The 18089-nt window shown below is 51.6% G+C and overlaps 5 protein-coding genes across 5 annotated transcripts; 3 read left to right on the forward strand and 2 right to left on the reverse strand.

Annotated features, from left to right (window-relative positions):
• Window positions 1-54: 54 nt before the first annotated feature.
• ALTATR162_LOCUS3287 (uncharacterized protein) lies at window positions 55-2857 on the reverse strand (the record flags this gene model as incomplete). The annotated part of the gene is made up of 2 exons (XM_043310893.1): window positions 55-459; window positions 512-2857. 2 exons carry the CDS (start codon window positions 2855-2857, stop codon window positions 55-57), a joined length of 2751 nt encoding a protein of 916 aa, XP_043166828.1.
• A 363-nt stretch (window positions 2858-3220) lies between these two features.
• Window positions 3221-5356, reverse strand: ALTATR162_LOCUS3288 (uncharacterized protein; the record flags this gene model as incomplete). The annotated part of the gene is made up of 1 exon (XM_043310894.1): window positions 3221-5356. The coding sequence occupies one exon, from the start codon at window positions 5354-5356 to the stop codon at window positions 3221-3223; it is 2136 nt and encodes a 711-aa protein (XP_043166829.1).
• Window positions 5357-6564: 1208 nt separating this feature from the next.
• ALTATR162_LOCUS3289 (uncharacterized protein) lies at window positions 6565-9362 on the forward strand (the record flags this gene model as incomplete). Its single annotated transcript, XM_043310895.1, has 3 exons — window positions 6565-6633; window positions 6685-7354; window positions 9208-9362. 3 exons carry the CDS (start codon window positions 6565-6567, stop codon window positions 9360-9362), a joined length of 894 nt encoding a protein of 297 aa, XP_043166830.1.
• Window positions 9363-12746: 3384 nt separating this feature from the next.
• On the forward strand, window positions 12747-14447 carry ALTATR162_LOCUS3290 (uncharacterized protein; the record flags this gene model as incomplete). Its single annotated transcript, XM_043310896.1, has 1 exon — window positions 12747-14447. The coding sequence occupies one exon, from the start codon at window positions 12747-12749 to the stop codon at window positions 14445-14447; it is 1701 nt and encodes a 566-aa protein (XP_043166831.1).
• Window positions 14448-17046: 2599 nt separating this feature from the next.
• ALTATR162_LOCUS3291 (uncharacterized protein) lies at window positions 17047-18051 on the forward strand (the record flags this gene model as incomplete). Its single annotated transcript, XM_043310897.1, has 1 exon — window positions 17047-18051. One exon carries the CDS (start codon window positions 17047-17049, stop codon window positions 18049-18051), a length of 1005 nt encoding a protein of 334 aa, XP_043166832.1.
• Window positions 18052-18089: the final 38 nt, after the last annotated feature.

Raw genomic sequence — 18089 nt, forward strand, 5'->3', positions numbered from 1 at the left:
CCAAAACAATGCAATGGAAGCCACAACGCCTGTTCTTCGCGAAGCCTAGGCCTACTAAGCAATACCCTCCATACCCATGGGCACTTGGAAGCCACTTAGCCCTTCTCCAGCACTTGTCAACCTAGCACAAAGACTTAAGAAAACCACCGTCTCAGTAGCAGCGAGGTAGTTCAGTGTATCCAGCAAGATCTTAAGATGCCGGGTGAAGTTTTCCTCGTACTTAGCAAGCATGTCAAACATCTTGTCGACGCGCTGGGGATCGTATACAAACTGAGTCGAGGGTCGGTGTGTTGAAGCGACTAATGTAGCAGCAGGAAGTTTGGAGTTCTTGGAAGGCGGAGGAGCAAAAGATGCGTTAACTTGCGCGACGAGGTCGGGATCACCAGTAACGAGGTAGCGGGAGAGGGAGTAGGTGAAGGATGCAAACATGCTGCATGTTGACATGATCTTGTTGTTGATCTGAAGGTAGTTAGTAACCAAATATAGCGCAAAGAAGTGTTTCTTGACTCACCCGAAGCAGCTTACTGTTAGTAAGCATGCATTCCTTCAAGCAAGTTGCAAGGAAGTCAACATGGTCCTGCATCAATTCATCTACAGTTCGCTTCACCTGAGGCCCGCTGCTCTCGTCTTCTGTTGTCCTTGCCTTGCCCCGCGCGTCCTGCTTCTCTTCGCTTATCCTCGACATCAATGATGCCCAGTTTGGCTCAATGACCTCTGACGTGCAATAATAGGTGAGTTGTTGGACGAAGACCAACATGCGCGCCCGGAGTGTCCAAGCCCGGCGTTTCCATTGCTCAATCCGCGGGTTCTTCGATCGGTGCTTCCAAGCAGCGTTCTTGCCTTGCTCGCCCCAGCACTTGGCCAGATCAGTCTCGAGATGTTTCAAGCTGAGTAGATATCGAAAGAGTAGTTGGTAACGAGTGAGGGTAACTCGGCTGACGACTAACGACAGCGGGAATGGCATCGCATAATCAAACACCAGCGCTTGGTAACCGGTAATGTTGGTATCGTCGGTGATAGGCGCCGAGTTCGCAGGTGTGTAATTAGACAATGTAGCAGTAGCAGCATCCTGGTCGAGACCCTGCACATTGACAATCTTCATAAGCCAATTCGTGAGTCCGGTATCATTAATCTGAACCTTGATATCCTCCTTATATGGGTCCTCCACAGCGACTGATCCAGCATGGCGAGTGGCGAGATCAAGCAATGATTGCAGCTTACCGACGTTGACATGCTTTGCTGGTTTCTTGAGCTCAAGTTCACTCATTTCGAGGAAGTAGGTGAAGAAGTCGGAGCGATCGAGGAAGAAATAGTGCTTCAGTGAACGCAACCGTGCCGGTAGCTGATGTGTCGTAAGAAGTAGGTTAAGGAGGGAGGAGTTTGCGTAGGCATATGAGGAGTTGACGTTGTCCAGGAAGCGTGGATCATCGAAGCTAGTCGGCGCGTCCTGCACGACTTTGCTAACGTCGACGCCTCCACACTCCCGAACCACGTTGAGGTACTTCCCTGCCAGGAGCACCTTGTCTTTGACGGCTTCAAGCTGGGGAGGCACTAGGGCATCGCGTATCGTGTATCTCTTCTCCCAGTACTCATCCGTGTAATCTTGATCTAACCTTTCTCGCTTGATGCTTCTCTGCTCTTTGATCAGGAATTCGGAGTGTGGGTCTTTGATGCCACCATGGTGCAACCATTCATTCAACATGGCCATATACGGTCTGCTGGCTTCCCGCAACAGTGTGGTCAGTAGTGCTCGAGCTGCAGGATCTCCTGACATTGACGATAATCGCTTGGTAATGAGTCCTAGTACGCTCCCACCTTTGCAGAGCTTCTTCGTTGCATTACCTCCCTCGCGCAGCGACTCTAGGATGTTTTCAAAGTCATTGCTGTCATCATCAGCTGAATCTTCGTCTTTTTCGTCCTCAAGAATGCCGTTTGCTTTCAGTAGTTCGATTCCGGTTGTGTAGAGTTGAAAGAGCATGTGACTCGTCTGTTTAGTATGCAAGCTCAAGACGTGAAGTGTGAAGGAGTCATTTGTCAGCAGCTGGTGCTCAAGCTGGGCGACAAGTATGAGGTAATCCTTTAGCAGCCGTCGTACAGCAGCGCATAACGCGTGGTTCACCGCACCGTACTCTTCCTGGCTTAGCACCTCTACGCACGTCTCCACGGCGATGTAGTGTGTGGCGGTCTTCAGCATCGACTTGGTAAGGTCCCTCAAACTAGGATCCAAGCCAGGCATTAGGCGGAATTGTGGTCCAACCAAACGTTCCTTCTCTTCATGGGGGTTGTAGCCATCGCCAAATCGAATGTATTGTCCCTCGAATCCCATGAAAACAAATAACAAATCCTCCAGTATAGCCTTCTCTTGCGCTTCTAGCGATAGTTTTGCGAGTGGTGTAGGTTGCAGCGATATGGGAGCGGTGGATGCGAGCGGAGGTATCGAGATGCGTGTCGCCAGCGGGGCGGTCGTATGTGGTATCAAAGAAGCCTGCGGTTCCCATGGCGCCTGGGGCTCTTCAGGTATGGACTTCTGCGATGCAGCGCTGCGTGATGGCCTCTCGACATCTCGCGGTTGTTTCTCTGAGCGGCTTCGAGCATGGGCCCTACTCTCACTTGCATGCTTCAACGGGCTCTTGGTCCGTCTGACCTCCGTCTCCCGTTCGCGCACTTCCTTCTTCTCTACACGACGCTCGCCTGAGGTTGCGCCTGTAGCGCGCATGGGTGCTGACTGTTTTCTGGCATGTGACGCTGTGGTAGAGCTGCGTCGGTCGAGTTCCTCTCCAGAAGCGACGCGGGGTCGCGCAGTCGACGAGTAATTGGCATTGACAGAGCGTCGATCAGCGTTGGACAAGGACTTCATGGTCGGCACGGTGCGGGAGGACATGTTGGCGGGCAAGGCACTCCATGGAGCCTGGGGCACTTTTGTGTTGGTTGTCGTTGCGCCGAGTCTATGTTTGGGCTGCAGTAGCCGTGTTGATCGGGTCCCGCTTCACTACGCGTCGACTCGCGCTAGCCACTAAGCGAGCCATGACGCAGCTATACCAACCTTTATACCTGCATTCAATCGTAGGATAATTTTAGTTAGATAAAGCTATACGTGTGCAATTGCTGATGGCAAAAGCGATTTGAGATAGATACATAATAGGTATACCCAAGCGCCATACCCGTACCAGTATCCAGGTCCCTCTGGTGCTGAACGCCAATAATGCACAAAAAACATGCTCTAAACTTCGTATCTCCCTCGTCCTTGCCCAGTGACTTCATTGCCGAACAACCGACCAGCGTCAACACAGTATCGAGCCTCTCCTTGTCCATCTCTTCCTACTTCGCTTCCCCAACACACGAGCACTGCATCTAGAATGTTTCCGAGAACTCCTTCCATAGCACCTAGAGCACCCCAACCAATCGCCGCGCTGATGATACCGACGACGTATGCGTATAGACTGCCCTTGTATGGTACAGTGTCGTTTCCGATTTGAAGCATGCGTGCAGTCGAGACCCAGCCTCCGAATCCAAGAGACAGTGTTATGACCCAACGAATGGCGTGCAAAAGTAGTTTCGCCAGACGGTATGACTGTATCGATGGTCGCCCATGGTCCTTGAACGAGCTTGGGCCGAGGGTAGTAGTTGGCGACGCAGCGGAGATGAAGTTCATCTGCGACAGGCCACGCGCAGCTTGATTGAGAGGCAGACCATGAATTGAAGCGAAGGTCAGAGTCAGTGGGTTTGTCAGCGCAGCGATGGGTGTCGGCACAACTGAATATGCGCACATGCCGATCATACCCGCGAGTCGCTTCGGAAGGACGATGAGTGGAAGGCGGACCATGAGTGAGATCAGCGTTGACATGCAGATCGTACCAGCCATGGTGTATGTTGCGTGATTGAGAGAAGCCTGGACTACCGTGCTGGCAGCAGGTGCGGGTACGCTGTTGCGATGGAAGTACCACTGAGATACCGTAGCTGCTGTTGTAGCGCGTTGTACACCGGAAATGACTGCCAGAGTCCAAAAGTAATCCAAGAAGAACGCGATGCCCAGCCACCACGTGCTGGTGTCGATGATCCACCGGGATTTGTTGCTAGCAAAGTGGCCGCCGAGGAAAAGACGTGTGAACATCAGAATCCAGATCCAAGACCATAGTATCACGGCAGCCAGTGCCGCGATACCCACGAGCAGCAATGGGAATTGCGCTCTCAGGATTTCACTCGAGAACTCCAGCATGCCAGTAGCTTTGTCCAAGGAATGTCTCGCCTTGAAGATGGTGTACACCCAGAAACCAGCAAAGCATAGAGGCCCGAACGAAAGCCAACGCATCAGCCGATCTTGTACGCTATCACCATGCCAAGACCCTTTGAAGCTTGATACGAAAGGGTAGAAAAAGAAGGAAATAGATATGACGGGTATTGCCAGTAGCATCAGTTGCACCAGAGGCCGAGCGAAGGACCGGAGTAGCGATAACCATAAAACTCCGACTATGACCGAGACCAACGAGTACACTCCAATGAGGTGAAATGACGAGTGTAAGACGGTATATATAGTGTCGCCCAATGGGTTCTTCTTGTTTGGTGGTGATTCTTGCAGCAGAGAAATGAACCATGTGCCAAAGATGGCACACTGTACGATTATGAAGAGCTCAGCCCAGAAGAAGTTGTGTCGTGGGGCTGATGTAGGATTCTCTGGTACAACATCGGGTACAGTCTGGCGATCCGGACTTATTGGCCGTGGGTGTTCTAGCAAAGTATCTTCATCCGTTTCCTGTGGTATCGGTAGGGTGTTTCGTAGCGGACTGCGACCGCGTTTCGGCCTCGGCATGTTGCGAAACTGCTGAAATGGTGGTGGTGGCTCGTCCTGGTGACCCAAGAGCTCGTCTCGGTCCAGCTCTTCTATGCTGCCTCGATCCGTCGAGTCGAGCTCCACATCCACGAGATTGCCTCTTCCTCTGCTGCTGCGGTCCGTCGTCTCGGAGAGTGGTACACTTGACTCTCGTTCTTCATCTTCGGGGTTGTTGATGGTGGCTGATCTTCCACGTGCTGGCTTGTCCCCCTTCCAAGAACTCTTAATCCCTCTTCCTAGACCATATCCCGGCGCTTCATTTTCGTCCCTGTCTGCGCCTATTGTATGGTCCGATCGTTGGGCGAGGTCATCTTCGACTTCAGACGATTCAGATAGATTGCTTGCGCCAAACTGCCGCCGCGACCGCTGTAGCGCGTAATGGTCGGCCATCTCCCGGTCGTGCTCGACGTGGTCATCCTCCTCGCGGAAATCATCGGTCGCAGAGTAGAAAAGCGGCGCAGGCGCGTTGGATGTTCGTGAAGCAAAGGCGAAGCGGCTCATAGCCTGCGAGTTGTATGGGTTCGGCATGTTGCGACGCTGGAGGTAAGCTTGGGCAGCTCGCGAAGACGGCCGTTGCCTGTCGGGGGCGTTGCGGTTTGAAGTCGACTCGGGCTGACCCAGTGACAGCCGCGACTGAGACTGGGAGAGGAACTTGGATGCATCTGGGGAGCACGCAGGTCAGTCACGCGAGTCCGTAGGCTATCCAAGACAGAGGCGGCGGGTCTATCACATGTACGCCGATAAGGCACCAGGTCCACTTACATTCGGAGAACATGATAGATAAAGTACGCGATATATATCCTTATGCCTGCTGAACTTGGCGATGGCGCCCAGATATATCTATTGCGAGAGATGGCCCGAGGCGAGGGCGGGCTCAGGTGCGAAGTCAGCGGTCGTGAGGCGGTCGAGTGCAAGGGTACCGGAGTACAAGAGGCAGCCGCAGATGACGCAGTCTAAGAGACATGCAGTTGGATGCCAGCAGACTGCACAGTATCCAGCTGGAGGTGGTAGAGATGGTGTTGTCAGGGTGGTAGCAATAGGACAGTGATGAGCTATAGCCCGCCTAGGTGTTGAGGGCTGAGTGGTTGGTGGGTTGCGGTGCATGGGTTGCTCATCATTGTGCCAAGCCAGCGCGTCGGGTTATCGATAGTCGGGCTTCCGTACCTCGTGAACATGCAAGGCACGCGCTATTCTCCTAGCCTCAATCAATTCTCCACCTTGTATGCAAAGCATTCGGTAATGTTGACTCTATGGGGCCTTGGAACAAAATTATCTTCTTCTAGTCGCGTTTCTGCGAGAGCAGTGTTGTCCTCATAGTGTCTGCCCGAGTCAAGCCAACCCCGATATTTGTCAGATCCGGTGTGCAGTAGGGACGATCGATACAAGCTACAGAGAAAAGCAACATGTCATACAGCCAAAGCCTGCGCGAAGTCAATTTGTACGTGCTTTTGACTTTGCCAGGAGACGTGCTTGACCAAATCCTTCGCCTGTGGCTCAAGCAGTTGCCGAGCTATGACCGCATTGCTGAACCCTGACCTGACTAGACCTATCTCACTATCATCCAACTTGCGTCCCATCGTACCCACCCATAACTCCAACTTGCAAACTGCTTTATATTACACACCTTTCGAACAAAGTTTACCTGCTTCCAACACATTTACTGCCCTTGCTGTGAATCATCAAATAAGCTCGCTCCTCGGGTCAACTTCTATTCCCGTCGAACGGCGTCACGCAGCATGGCTCAGCCATGGGACTACATAGCGAAGATCGTCTCGTTAGGCGACTCAGGATGTGGTAAATCAAGTGTATGCAACATGATTCCTGTTATCCAGGGCTCCCATGCTGACGGCTCACAGCTCACAGTCCGCCTTTGCGAAGGGCGCTTCTCACCACACCACGACGTGACTATCGGCGTAGAGTTCGGATCGCGCATCGTTCCCGTTGGCCCTCCAGCGTCGCACTCGTTGAGCATCAACAACCCCTCCAAATCTTCACAAGCGCAAGCGCCCGTCTCGCCGTCGAAACAAAAGCAGGAGCAAAAACACATGAAGCTTTCGCTCTGGGATACAGCAGGCCAGGAGACGTACAAGAGCATCACGAGGAGTTATTTCCGCGGCGCATCGGGTGCGCTCCTCGTATTCGACATATCGCGGAAGAACACTTTCCTTTCCGCCACGTCGTGGCTGCATGACTTACGACAAATCGCCGAGGAAGGCATAGTAGTAGTGCTTGTGGGCAACAAGTCTGATCTCGCAGGATCGTCTACCGTGACCGATTCTGAAGCTGCCAATAAGCGACAGGTCACAAAGGAAGAGGCCGAGGAATGGTGTAAAGCGAATGGCGTCATGCAATATGTCGAGACCAGCGCCAAGAGCGGGGAGGGTGTGGAAAGAGCCTTTTTGGAAGTCGCAGAGAGGATATACCAAAATATAGAAGCTGGGAAGTACGACTTGAACGACAGAAGGAGTGGGGTCAAAGGCCCGGGAGGCGGAGCAAATAGAGCGGGCGTCAACCTGAATGATGCGAGTAGGAAGGGCAAGCAACAGGGCTGGGGCGGATGCTGTTGAGCTTCTGTACATACGGATATGGGTACATTATGTTGACATACATTGCTTGGCGTCAAAAGAGCGACACTCGCTCGTATATAGTGTTATTGTAATGAATCTATCATCACTTCGGTGGGCGCATTACCTTGGGCAGGTATTGCTCCATCCCTTGGAAACGGGTTGACGAAGCTTGGCGATATCTCAGGTACCCTCCCCGTTTTCCAAAATCAGCTTTAACTGAGTATTGCCTTTGATGCGCTGCAGTTAGATCTCTCAGTATGCATGGTATGAAACATACACAATTGCTTCTTCTTTTGCTGTATGTTTGTACAATGCGCACGCACTGACTGTACCCAGCCTCGAAAACGAACATCACCAAGACGAATCAGATTTTGCCCACGAGTATTGCAAAGATGTGCCTCACGATAGGCTGGTTTTCGTACACTTTGCATAACTCAGTAATACCAATAAAGCAAGGTTTTCGTGCGGCGTAAGGCATTCTACCCGTCCCAGTTACCACTCAATAGGCTATACCAGAGAGATCCACATACTGTACCTCATCTGGCACCGCCTCTTCATAACGTCTTGGAACCAGTCAATTGCCTTGCTGCCGTCCCAAGCCTAGCGAGGGTCAGGCTCACCAACGATATTAAGGTCCGTTATGGACAAAACAAGCTTTAGAAGGATGTCTAGTTGCGTCCTAGTTGTGTTTCAGAAGGCTTTCCTGCCGGCAGAAAATGTTCGGCAATGCGGGTTGTCAATGCAGGCCATGTCTGCTTCTTGTCATTCTCTCCTCATGTACAAACCCGGGGCAGAATCCATCCCATGCCATTGGCCGACATGCTAATACAAACGTTGCCGTATTGGGAAAGGAGAGGCAGTGGAACACAGGAGTGCCCTTGCTTTAATGTAGCGGGATATGGTAATCATATCGCTGGGAATAATTTTACTAATTTTGGTATTGTCGTCCCGTGTGATAGTGCGCGTAGAACTGGGGTTACGCTCCATGCCTTGCCACCACGACCAATGCATGCAAAGGCGTTGGTGTTAATTGCCATCATCTTGCTAGTGTCAAGGAATTCCCAGAAGCCCTAAAGTTCTAGAGACCATATGGTTCTTCCGAGCCATCTCAGGAAAGATACGTGTCTCAGTCTGGATCTGACTTGATCTCAGCAGTCCTGCTGCTGCTTCCCCGACTACACCACACACCGTTCATGGGAAGCGGAATGTGCTACCGGCCGGGTGGACGAAGCAATCGCATGCATAAAGAGCTGTTATATACCTATCCGTATCGCGTTGAAGCAGCGAAATTTAGAGCAAGTCAACCGCTTCCTCGAAGACACCTCTGACCCTAAGTATCCCGACTTTGGTAAGATTGACTTCAGTTCCTCGAGTATGTAACCTACTCATGACCTGAACAGGCAAGTATCGGACAGCTGAACATGTCACTGATAAATTTGTGCCGCATTCAAAGACTACTAACATCACTCTCGACTGGCTTGATGCAGCCGTAATCGATAGCAACCGTATCAAGCGTTCAGTTGGCACTTCTTTATATAATACGCTTCAGGAAAATCAAGCCTAACGGAATGTAGGGCCTGACTGGGTCGAGATTTCAGCCACTGCTGGCGAGCTTAAAGGACTGCTCGATACCGAGTGCCACAACTACTGGCACGAGCAGCCTGGCGGATACAAATTGCATGCGACGAGTACAAGCTTCCCCAGCACACCATTGAGCATGTCGAATTCATCATGCCTACGATCCAACTCGATGGCTCACGTCCAGTAGCTAAGGCAAAATTAGTGACTAAGATCCTGACTAACACTACCTAGGTAACGATACTGTACCTCGTGTTCCTAACGCTCTCTCGTATTGCTGGTATATTGTAAGCATCTACTGCTTCCGCGCACTCTACGATATCTCCGTTGCCAAGTACAATCATATTGAAAACGAGCTCGGTGTTGCCGAACTTGCGGACTATCTCTAACTTCTAGGTCTCCGAGAATTCTTCAGAAAACACACTTTCCTCAAGATCCCGATGGATGTTGATCCAGAGTTCATTTCCATTGATGGTAGCTTGCGGGTGAACCGGTCTGTGGTCGAAAGTGGTCTGGTGACTGAGAGTGCTTTGGACATCCAGACTATCTACTCCATCATCTGGCCAAAGCAAATCCGGTTGTATCAGGTTGGTGACTGGGTCAATATGGTTTCTGTCGGAACATTCAATACCTTCTTGGACGCCTTGATGAGTCTTGTATAATCTGCTTTATAGTTCCACAATAACTAACGTGACCAGGGTGCTTCTTACTGCCCCTACCAAGGCGGCAACCAGCCATAACTTAACTCACAATATCCCGACCCCAACCTGGGAGGATACGCAGGTGCTCTGCAACATGGTGGTGCACCACTGCGTAATGTTATCCCATTCTCGTACGGTCAGATTGAAGGCGCATTGCCTCGTTTCTACCAGGAGCGACGATGCCGCGTGGGGATGAAGCTAAGTTTGCAAGGCGTCAGCGTCATTGTCGCATCGGGCAATGCTGGTGTTGCGAACAAGTATAACTCTGATCACGACAATGTATCTATAAACACTGAATTCGGTCACACTGAGATTGAATGAACGCGCTTCTCACCAGATGTCCCTTGCAATGGTCCCTATGTAAGTACCCATTCGATCTCTGAAGTCCTTGCTTCAGTTACACTGATGTTGAGTAGATCACCCCTGTCGGTGCTACAACACTCCTCAACGGCACGATTGCCAACAGCGAAAAGGCAGTAGAAGAACCCGCGAATCTACAATGATACCACTCTAGTGGCAACTTCTCCAGCGTCTTTCCCCCATCCACCCTACCAGGAGGACGCCGTCTCAGCCTACTTCTCCAAGTATGTACCCACATACGGCGAAGACATTTACAATTCTTCAAGGCGCGCATACCCAGACGTCTCAGCCATTGGAGTCAACATGCCATCGGTATGGCTCAACGAGACAATTGCCGGAGATGGTACATCGGTGTCTGCACCATCTTCGCCGGCATCGTCAATATGCTCAATGAGAAGCGACTGGAGACGGGCGAGGGGTCTGCTGACATTTAAATCCGGTCATATATAATTATCCGGGGATGTTCAACGATGTTAGCGTGGGGCACAATCGTGGGCGCCAAACGGACGGCTTTCCAGCGAGTCCGGCGTGGGATCCGGTTACGGGACACGGAACTCCGTGGTCTGAGGAGATGCGGAAGGCTTGCTTGGAATTACCGTGAGAGGATTATCGGTGAATGTGGTAGAGCATGCTGCGCTGGAACCGCATAGTCGTTTTCAGTAGTTCGATGCTACTTGGGTCTGTCAGGTCTTGGCGAGTCTGTTACTGTTGTACGATCGCTCGCTTTTGAGAGCGTCTGACCCCTTTTTGGCACTGTAAGACAGTGCTCGCCGAGAACAGTAATCAGGAGCAATGAATTTACAACCCCCTTCTTGCCCTTTTCCATCTCTTCGAGCTCGACTTGCTGCTCTGAACGAGGCTAGCGCACTTGTCAATAGTGCCGCCAAGATCGTTCGACTACGTACACGTACTCGTGGGGTTGATTAGCTTTCTTCCAAGGGACCTTCAACATTCAACAAGCAAAAACATAAAACACAATGCGTACGCTTCAAAGTAACGTCATGAGGAGGTACGGCTCACTCCACGGACTAAAGCCCACGTTTCAATACCTCAGTCATATGATTCGCGAACAGGCCCTTTTGCGCTCATACCACCCGCCTAGGAGCCGTCACGAGGCCATGACCTGGCCAAAAGTAAATGAGTACTCTGCTGACCTGGGGTCTAGCGGGACACTAAGCACGTATCGAACTCTTCTCCCGCGATGACAGAGGTATTCTCCGGACTACCCCCATGGCATGGACCAGCTGGTTTCCAATGGTGGCTGCCCGGGAAGCAGGTCCAGAAATCGCTACCTCTTGCCTTCCGGGATATACGGCATGTGGAGCCCCCCAATAATCATGACAGCCCTGACCGTGGACGTGGATCATTATGAGGCTTATCTTCGGGCTTGTTGGTAATTCTGAGATTTCCGGTGGAGATTAAGACCGGTTTGCAAGGTTCTCGCGTTCCCACGTCTACAAGTTGCCATCCATGAGTCCTTCGGATTGTGCGAATATAGTACTACCGATGGCAGTTGAGACGCTACTGACGCGGTACAGGTAGCGCGGAGAAGCTAAGAAAGTTCCGTTGGGCGGTGGGTATGTTTAGGGCTAGGACTAAGGACGATCTGATAGCTGCAACGCAGAGCTATGGCGGGGATGATGTGCCGTGCTGCAATAGCATGCATGAGGCTCAGCTGCAGGTTGCAGATCCTTTTGGTGGCCGTTGGACAGGATCCTCACAGAAGGACAAGTCGGTGAACGAGTCATGGGCGGATCCAGAATCGAAGAATCTGGAAACGAGGAGGCGAGGGGATGGGCGCTGCTGACTTGATGGCACGTCTAATCACGGATACGATCGAGGTCCACTTGGTATCACTAATTCGCGTATGCGTCGGAATAACCCCAAGCCCCGAACTTCGACCCCATCCCGCACCTACCCCAGGTGCATAGATAACAAACCTGACAGCTGAGGCCACGCGGGTTGTAGTCGCCACGATGTACGTTGGGGGTTGTCGCATGCATTGCCAAGATGGTTGAAAACACGGTCTGGTCGATGCAAGCCTTGCGTCGGCGATGCAGCCGAGATGCTTGCAAGCTTCGGTGTTCCTGGCGGTCCGCACCCCCACGCAAAGCCGACGGCGGTGAGGTTGTGGTGGACGCAAGCCACAGCGTTTTCAGTAGTCACTTGAACATCCTTCACCTAGCACGCAATAGTTGTGCACATCGCACAAAATCGCCTTACAGCAGGCACTACGGCGGAATTGTGGCTCCCTAAAGCTGCGAGCGGAAGCGGGAGCGCAAAGTCTGAAACCCCTGTCCAGTCTAAAAACTGGGTCCTGTGTAGAGACGCGTCAGGGCAAAAAGTTTGAATCTATTCGAGGTGTCGTGAAGCCGCCCAGATGTTGCGGCTCAATCTGGGCGTCGTGGCACGCACCACCAGCCCGCGACGTACACAACACAATGCAAGCCGCAGCCTCCTTTTGCCCACCCACGTTTACCAAAGCACAGGCTATCAGCTTGCGACTCCCGACTCATAATCCACCATGTCTAGACCCTCCGAAAAAAATAGGGGCCCTAATCCGACTTTTTTTTTGGCACCATGCTCAAGGTTCTACGCATGTGCCCACAAAAAGGATTGAGCTGGTGCTTTATAAATACTTGAACACCACTTCCTCTGCTTCTCTCATCCACGTATTCTTACATTCCCATTCCAATCTCACATTTCTTCATCATGCCTCCTCAAGTACCCAGAAACTTGCTGCGCGCCGCCCGCGCCCGCGCTGTTTTCCAATCCACCAGGCCCTCCCGTCCTGCTGCTGTTAGGTTCCAGAGCTCTGAGGCTGTCCGCCGGACACCTGAAAGCAACAACGTCTACAATGCTCCTCCCAGGGCATTCTCTCAACGCAAAGAGGAGAAGTTTGCCGCTGGAACTGCTTCCACATCGCAGCGCCAAACACCGGCAGCACCCGTCAAGCTCAACAGCAAGAACCTCTCGCAACTCCAGAACGTCACCGTCCCCACTTACCAGCGTGAGGGTGTCAAGCAAGGTATTGTCCACGTCGGTGTTGGTGGTTTCCACAGGGCCCATCTTGCAGCCTACGTCGACACTCTCCTTGAGCAATTCAACGTCCAGGACTGGTCTATCTGCGGTGTTGACCTACAGCCATTCGCTGCTCCCATGCGCGATGCCCTGAAGCCTCAAGACAACCTCTACACCATCATCGAGCGCGCCGCAGAGGGTACCACTGCCCGTGTTTGCGGTAGTATCACCGATTACCTCTTTGCTCCCGACAGCAGCGAGGCTGTTATTGCCAAGATGGCTCACCCCGACACCCACATCGTTTCCATGACTGTTACCGAGAGCGGTTACTACATGAACGAGAACACCCACCAGCTCCAGACCGACCACCCTGATGTTGCCGCCGATCTGGCCGGTGAGCAGCCGCCACGGACCGTCTTCGGTTACCTCTACGCCGCCATGGAGAGGCGCCATGCCGCCGGTCTCCGACCATTCACCGTTCTCTCCTGTGACAACATGCAGAAGAACGGTGATATTAGCCGCAACATGTTGGTTTCTTTCGCTCGTCACCAGAACCCTGAGGTCGCCGACTGGATTGCCAACAGTGGTGCTTTCCCCAACTCCATGGTCGACCGAATTACTCCCCGTACCAACGACGAGGACAAGGTCAGCCTGGCCGAGAACTTTGGTGTTGAGGACGCATGGCCCGTTGTCACCGAGCCCTTCCACCAATGGGTTCTCGAGGACAAGTTCGTCGACGGCCGCCCACCTTTCGAGAAGGCCGGTGTTCAGATCGTTCCTGATGTGCACAAGGTTGAGGAGTACGAGATGATCAAGCTACGTCTCCTCAACGGTAGCCACTCCGCCATGGGATACGCTGGTCAGCTCGCAGGCTTCACCTACATCCACGAAGTCATCGGCCACCCTGTCTACCGCCAATTCGTCATCAACATGATGCACCAAGAAGTCAAGCCTCTTCTTCCTCAGATCCCCGGTGTCAGCGTCGACGATTACTGCAACACCCTCCTAGGCCGCTTCTCCAACCCCACCCTGAAGGACGAGCTTCCCCGTATCTGCCTTGGCGGCAGCGGCAAGATTCCTCAGTTCATCATGCCCAGCATCGCTGAGCAGATTGTCGCTGGTGGACCTCTCCGCCGCCTCACTCTCGTAGCTGCCGCTTGGTTCCGCTACAACAGCGGCATCGACGACGCTGGCAAGGCCTTCAAGGTTGACGATCCCATGGTCGAGGAGCTCCAGGCCAAGGCCGCAGAGGGCCCCATGGCTCAGCTTGAGATCAAGACCCTCTTCGGTAACGATCTCCGCGAGGACAAGCGTTTCGTGTCTGAGCTTAAGAGTGCATTGGAGGGCTTGGAGCGCGAAGGTGCTTTGGCTATGATTGAGAAGTACGCTTAAGTGTGCGTTTAGAGAAAAGAGATACCCCTGGGCGACAAGCGTTGCGTCGCCATACTAGACTTTGTGTCTTCTTTGGATTGTTTCATGCAAAGAATATAGATCATAGATGTTTGGAATTTTGCTGCATTGGCGTTGACCTCAAAAGAAAGTGTTATAGCAAGCGGTTTTTACATAGCGTTTTAATCATACCATTTGATCGTTCATACTGTCTTCTCCTGTTGCCATCATTGAATACCTGGGAATGTGCTCATCTCTTCTCCACCATCACATGTGCTGAGGCAAGCAACACAATCTTGTTCCTATATGGGCGCCTTCCTAAACCCTCAAAGTACAGGTGAAGCCGCGGAGACAGATGACGTCATTATGTTCACCGTATCATTGTCGGTGACACCGTGCTCAGTTGCGTCGCTGCACCTGCAGCCTTATCTTCACGCTACCCTTTCTCAACACGAAACTTGTTGTTACGGCATGCATCATCGACTGATTCCTGCAGCTCTTCTGCCTTTCCTAGAAGACCGATTTTCAAGGACAAGTTTCCTGCTCGTACCCACTGTCTTTGCAAAGATTACACATATTCGCCTTTGTGGGGCAACTGCAGCGAGATGGAGTGGAGTTCGCGTACTGTAGCTGCTTCCTTCAAACTGGGACAGGACCCAGAATTTTGGACCTTGCGTTGACACGCTAATGTAGAGGTCCCACTGCGCGACTCACTAGAATTTCTCCAGCAGATCTTGCCGCTTCTAGTTTCCTCCACCTTGCCGAGTTGCGCCACTCAAGATACCTAGGTACATGTGTTCAGCCTTCCCTTTTGGTCCTGGTGCCTCCGCGTTATGACGAGTCTGCTTCTGGATGGTATGCTTTGTATACCTGCACGGCACCCTCAACACTTTGCACTAGCCCGAAGAACAGAGTAAGACCAATCGCCACTATCGCTATCCATGAGTTAAGCCAGTGGTCGCCTCTTTTACTATCCTTCAGCGCTTGCAGTAACGCCTTGGAGGTTGGCGTGGCTTCCTCTACAGCTTCCCCTAGCAGGACCAGTCGATCGCGCCAGAACTGGAATCGCTCAAGACGTCTCGAAGGATGTCCTTGCCGGAAGTGACCACATTTTGCCAAGGTGCTGTCTACCGGCGTCTGCGCTGAATTCGCTCGACCTTTCTCTGAAAACCATTGTTTCGTTTTGCGATCCGACTCTGGGAACAACAGAGCGAGTGTATCCAAAGTTTCTTCGATAAGACCGTCCGGGAAGATCGGACTATGCAACTCTACAGTCAGCATCGCTACTTGCCAACCCAACAATATATACATACCTTTCTGTGGCTATCATCTTTCTAAGAAACGATGCATGATGGAACACACACAGCTTTTTGTCTCCTTTGACAAGTCGCAAATGATCGAGCAAGTTATCAATCAGTAGTACCTCGATGCCCGACATTCGCTCAATGCTATAGCACGTGAGGTCCGACCCGATGACATCATTCTCGGGATCAACTTCGATATCTGGAGGTTGGCTGAAATATTCATGTACTGCATCTGGAAATGAGCAGCCTTGGTTCCAAGGCAAGGAATGTTTCGCGGATATCTCGGAGGAAAGTGGTCCGATGCTGATCATCGCAAATATACGAGTCGCTAATTTCAAAGAACCGTCCAACATCTTCTTCTCATCCGACATTGATCTTTGCGTCGTGAGTGTTTGGCGGAGTTTTTTCTGATTTCTTCCTCGTCGTTTGCGTCTTCCAGCAAGTGTGCGATCTGCACAAGTCCTGCATGCGTTCTCGCGCACAGATGGGTGCCTTCTTCAGTCAGGGCTGCGGCGCACTCCCGAGTATAGTATCCAAAGTATGCATCCCATACGAAATGGAATCTTCTCAATGACACTCTTCCTCCATCTCGCCATAGATGTTGCACAATCTCCGCTCCAGCCTGGGACGTAACGGGGTTCTGTAAGACTCCATCAAGTGGGCCAGCGAGTACCGACATTTGCGGCAGATCAGTTGTTTCACTCTCAATAACAGGCTTATATCCATTTATATGAGAGGCTGATTTATAGATTGCCAGCTCACAAGGCTCCGCACCGCCTTCTTCGTGGGCTTGCATCCTTCACCGGTCAAGCTTGCGCGATCTCTAATAGCAGTGCCCCTCAACGCCTCCACGTGGCTGAGCCTCGTCACTCAAATGAACGCAAACCCCTCACTTCATGTCTTCGATTTCTTCCTAAACCTTCCGCGTATGTTGCAGCTATTCTTGTTTCCATCTCCTTTCAATTTGCATCGTGTTGCAACCCCAATGCCGATGCCACGTTCGCACCTGTGCGGGGTGTGAGGTCAATATGGACGAACGATATCTCAGTCGTACCAGATTCTGGAAGCCTACACCAAAACCTTATCCAAGCTTCTGCGCGTGTATCGGAACGGAAATCGGTATCTTCCACAACAGATACTGGTGGCATGCTGCAGGATCGGCTAGATAGCAGTTTAGCCTCGTCAAGTCAGAGATCTTGGATCAACTCAACAACGTCTTTACAGATCAATACTCGAGCATTGTAGTCTTCCATCTGTACATGATAGGATATTCGGCGGAGTCAGCAATACCTACAATTATGTTCTTTTGCGAGGAGAAGGAACCGCGCAAGATCGCAAAGAAGACTATCGATGAAGGGGGTCTTCTAAAGAATCTCGCTGGGTTCAGAACTGGACACCTCGATAGGATACCTAGGGTAGGGAGGTTGATACAGCCTGCAGCCCGACAGGAAGAAGCTCAACAGTCGAGCGAATCTGGCTCAGTACCCGAAGTCTACTTCGATCCCTCAAATCCTATCAAGGCGATTGGGATGCCAATATTCATCAAACAGGCCGATAGTACTCTACGGAAAGCAACAGCTAATGCTGTCTTCGATGGCCAAAGATGTGTCTACCTGTCCGTCTCACATGTATTCTTTAACGACACATTGCCACCACCAGCCCGATCAATTGCACTCGAAAACGAATTTAATTTTGGAAGTGGAACTGAGGATGAAGATGAAGAAGAGTGTCGGGATGCAACATCATGCGCGAGTGTTAGCTCATTTGAGGAAAGTGCAGACGATCAGCCGAAATCGCTAACTTCCAAGTCTAATTCCTCAACAATGTCGCCCGTACCCTCAACCCCGAACAATCAAGACTTCCCAGACATGGCAAGCTTGGTACTTTTGGGCCAGCTGACAACATTTTCTGTAGATCTGGATTGGGCTGTAATCGATATCCATCACAGCGGGGTCCATTCTGCCGTCTATGAGCTCAAAACGAACATACAGAGTGAACGTGTTCAAGAGAAGTTGATATCCAAAACCGAGAGTGTAAATATTGTTGCGGAAACTTCCCGAGGCCCTATCAACGGACAATTATCTCATATGGCAATTTACATGCGACTTCCAAATGCTACCTGTTTTCAAGAAGTCTACCAAGTCACATTGGACTCTGCTCTTGAATGGGGGGATTGTGGAGTTCAGATCTTGAACACCGTGACTGAGCAGCCCTACGGTCACGTCGTTGTGAGTTCTGCAACAAAAAAGGTTGCATATATCGTACCAGCAACCCCCGTCTTCCAAAAATCTGGAACCCGATAGGGACATTTCAGCAGACAACGGCCACAATTCAGCAGACA

This window comes from Alternaria atra (genome assembly GCF_907166805.1).
Source record: "Alternaria atra isolate CS162 genome assembly, contig: 22, whole genome shotgun sequence".
Classification (NCBI taxonomy): Eukaryota; Fungi; Ascomycota; class Dothideomycetes; order Pleosporales; family Pleosporaceae; genus Alternaria; species Alternaria atra.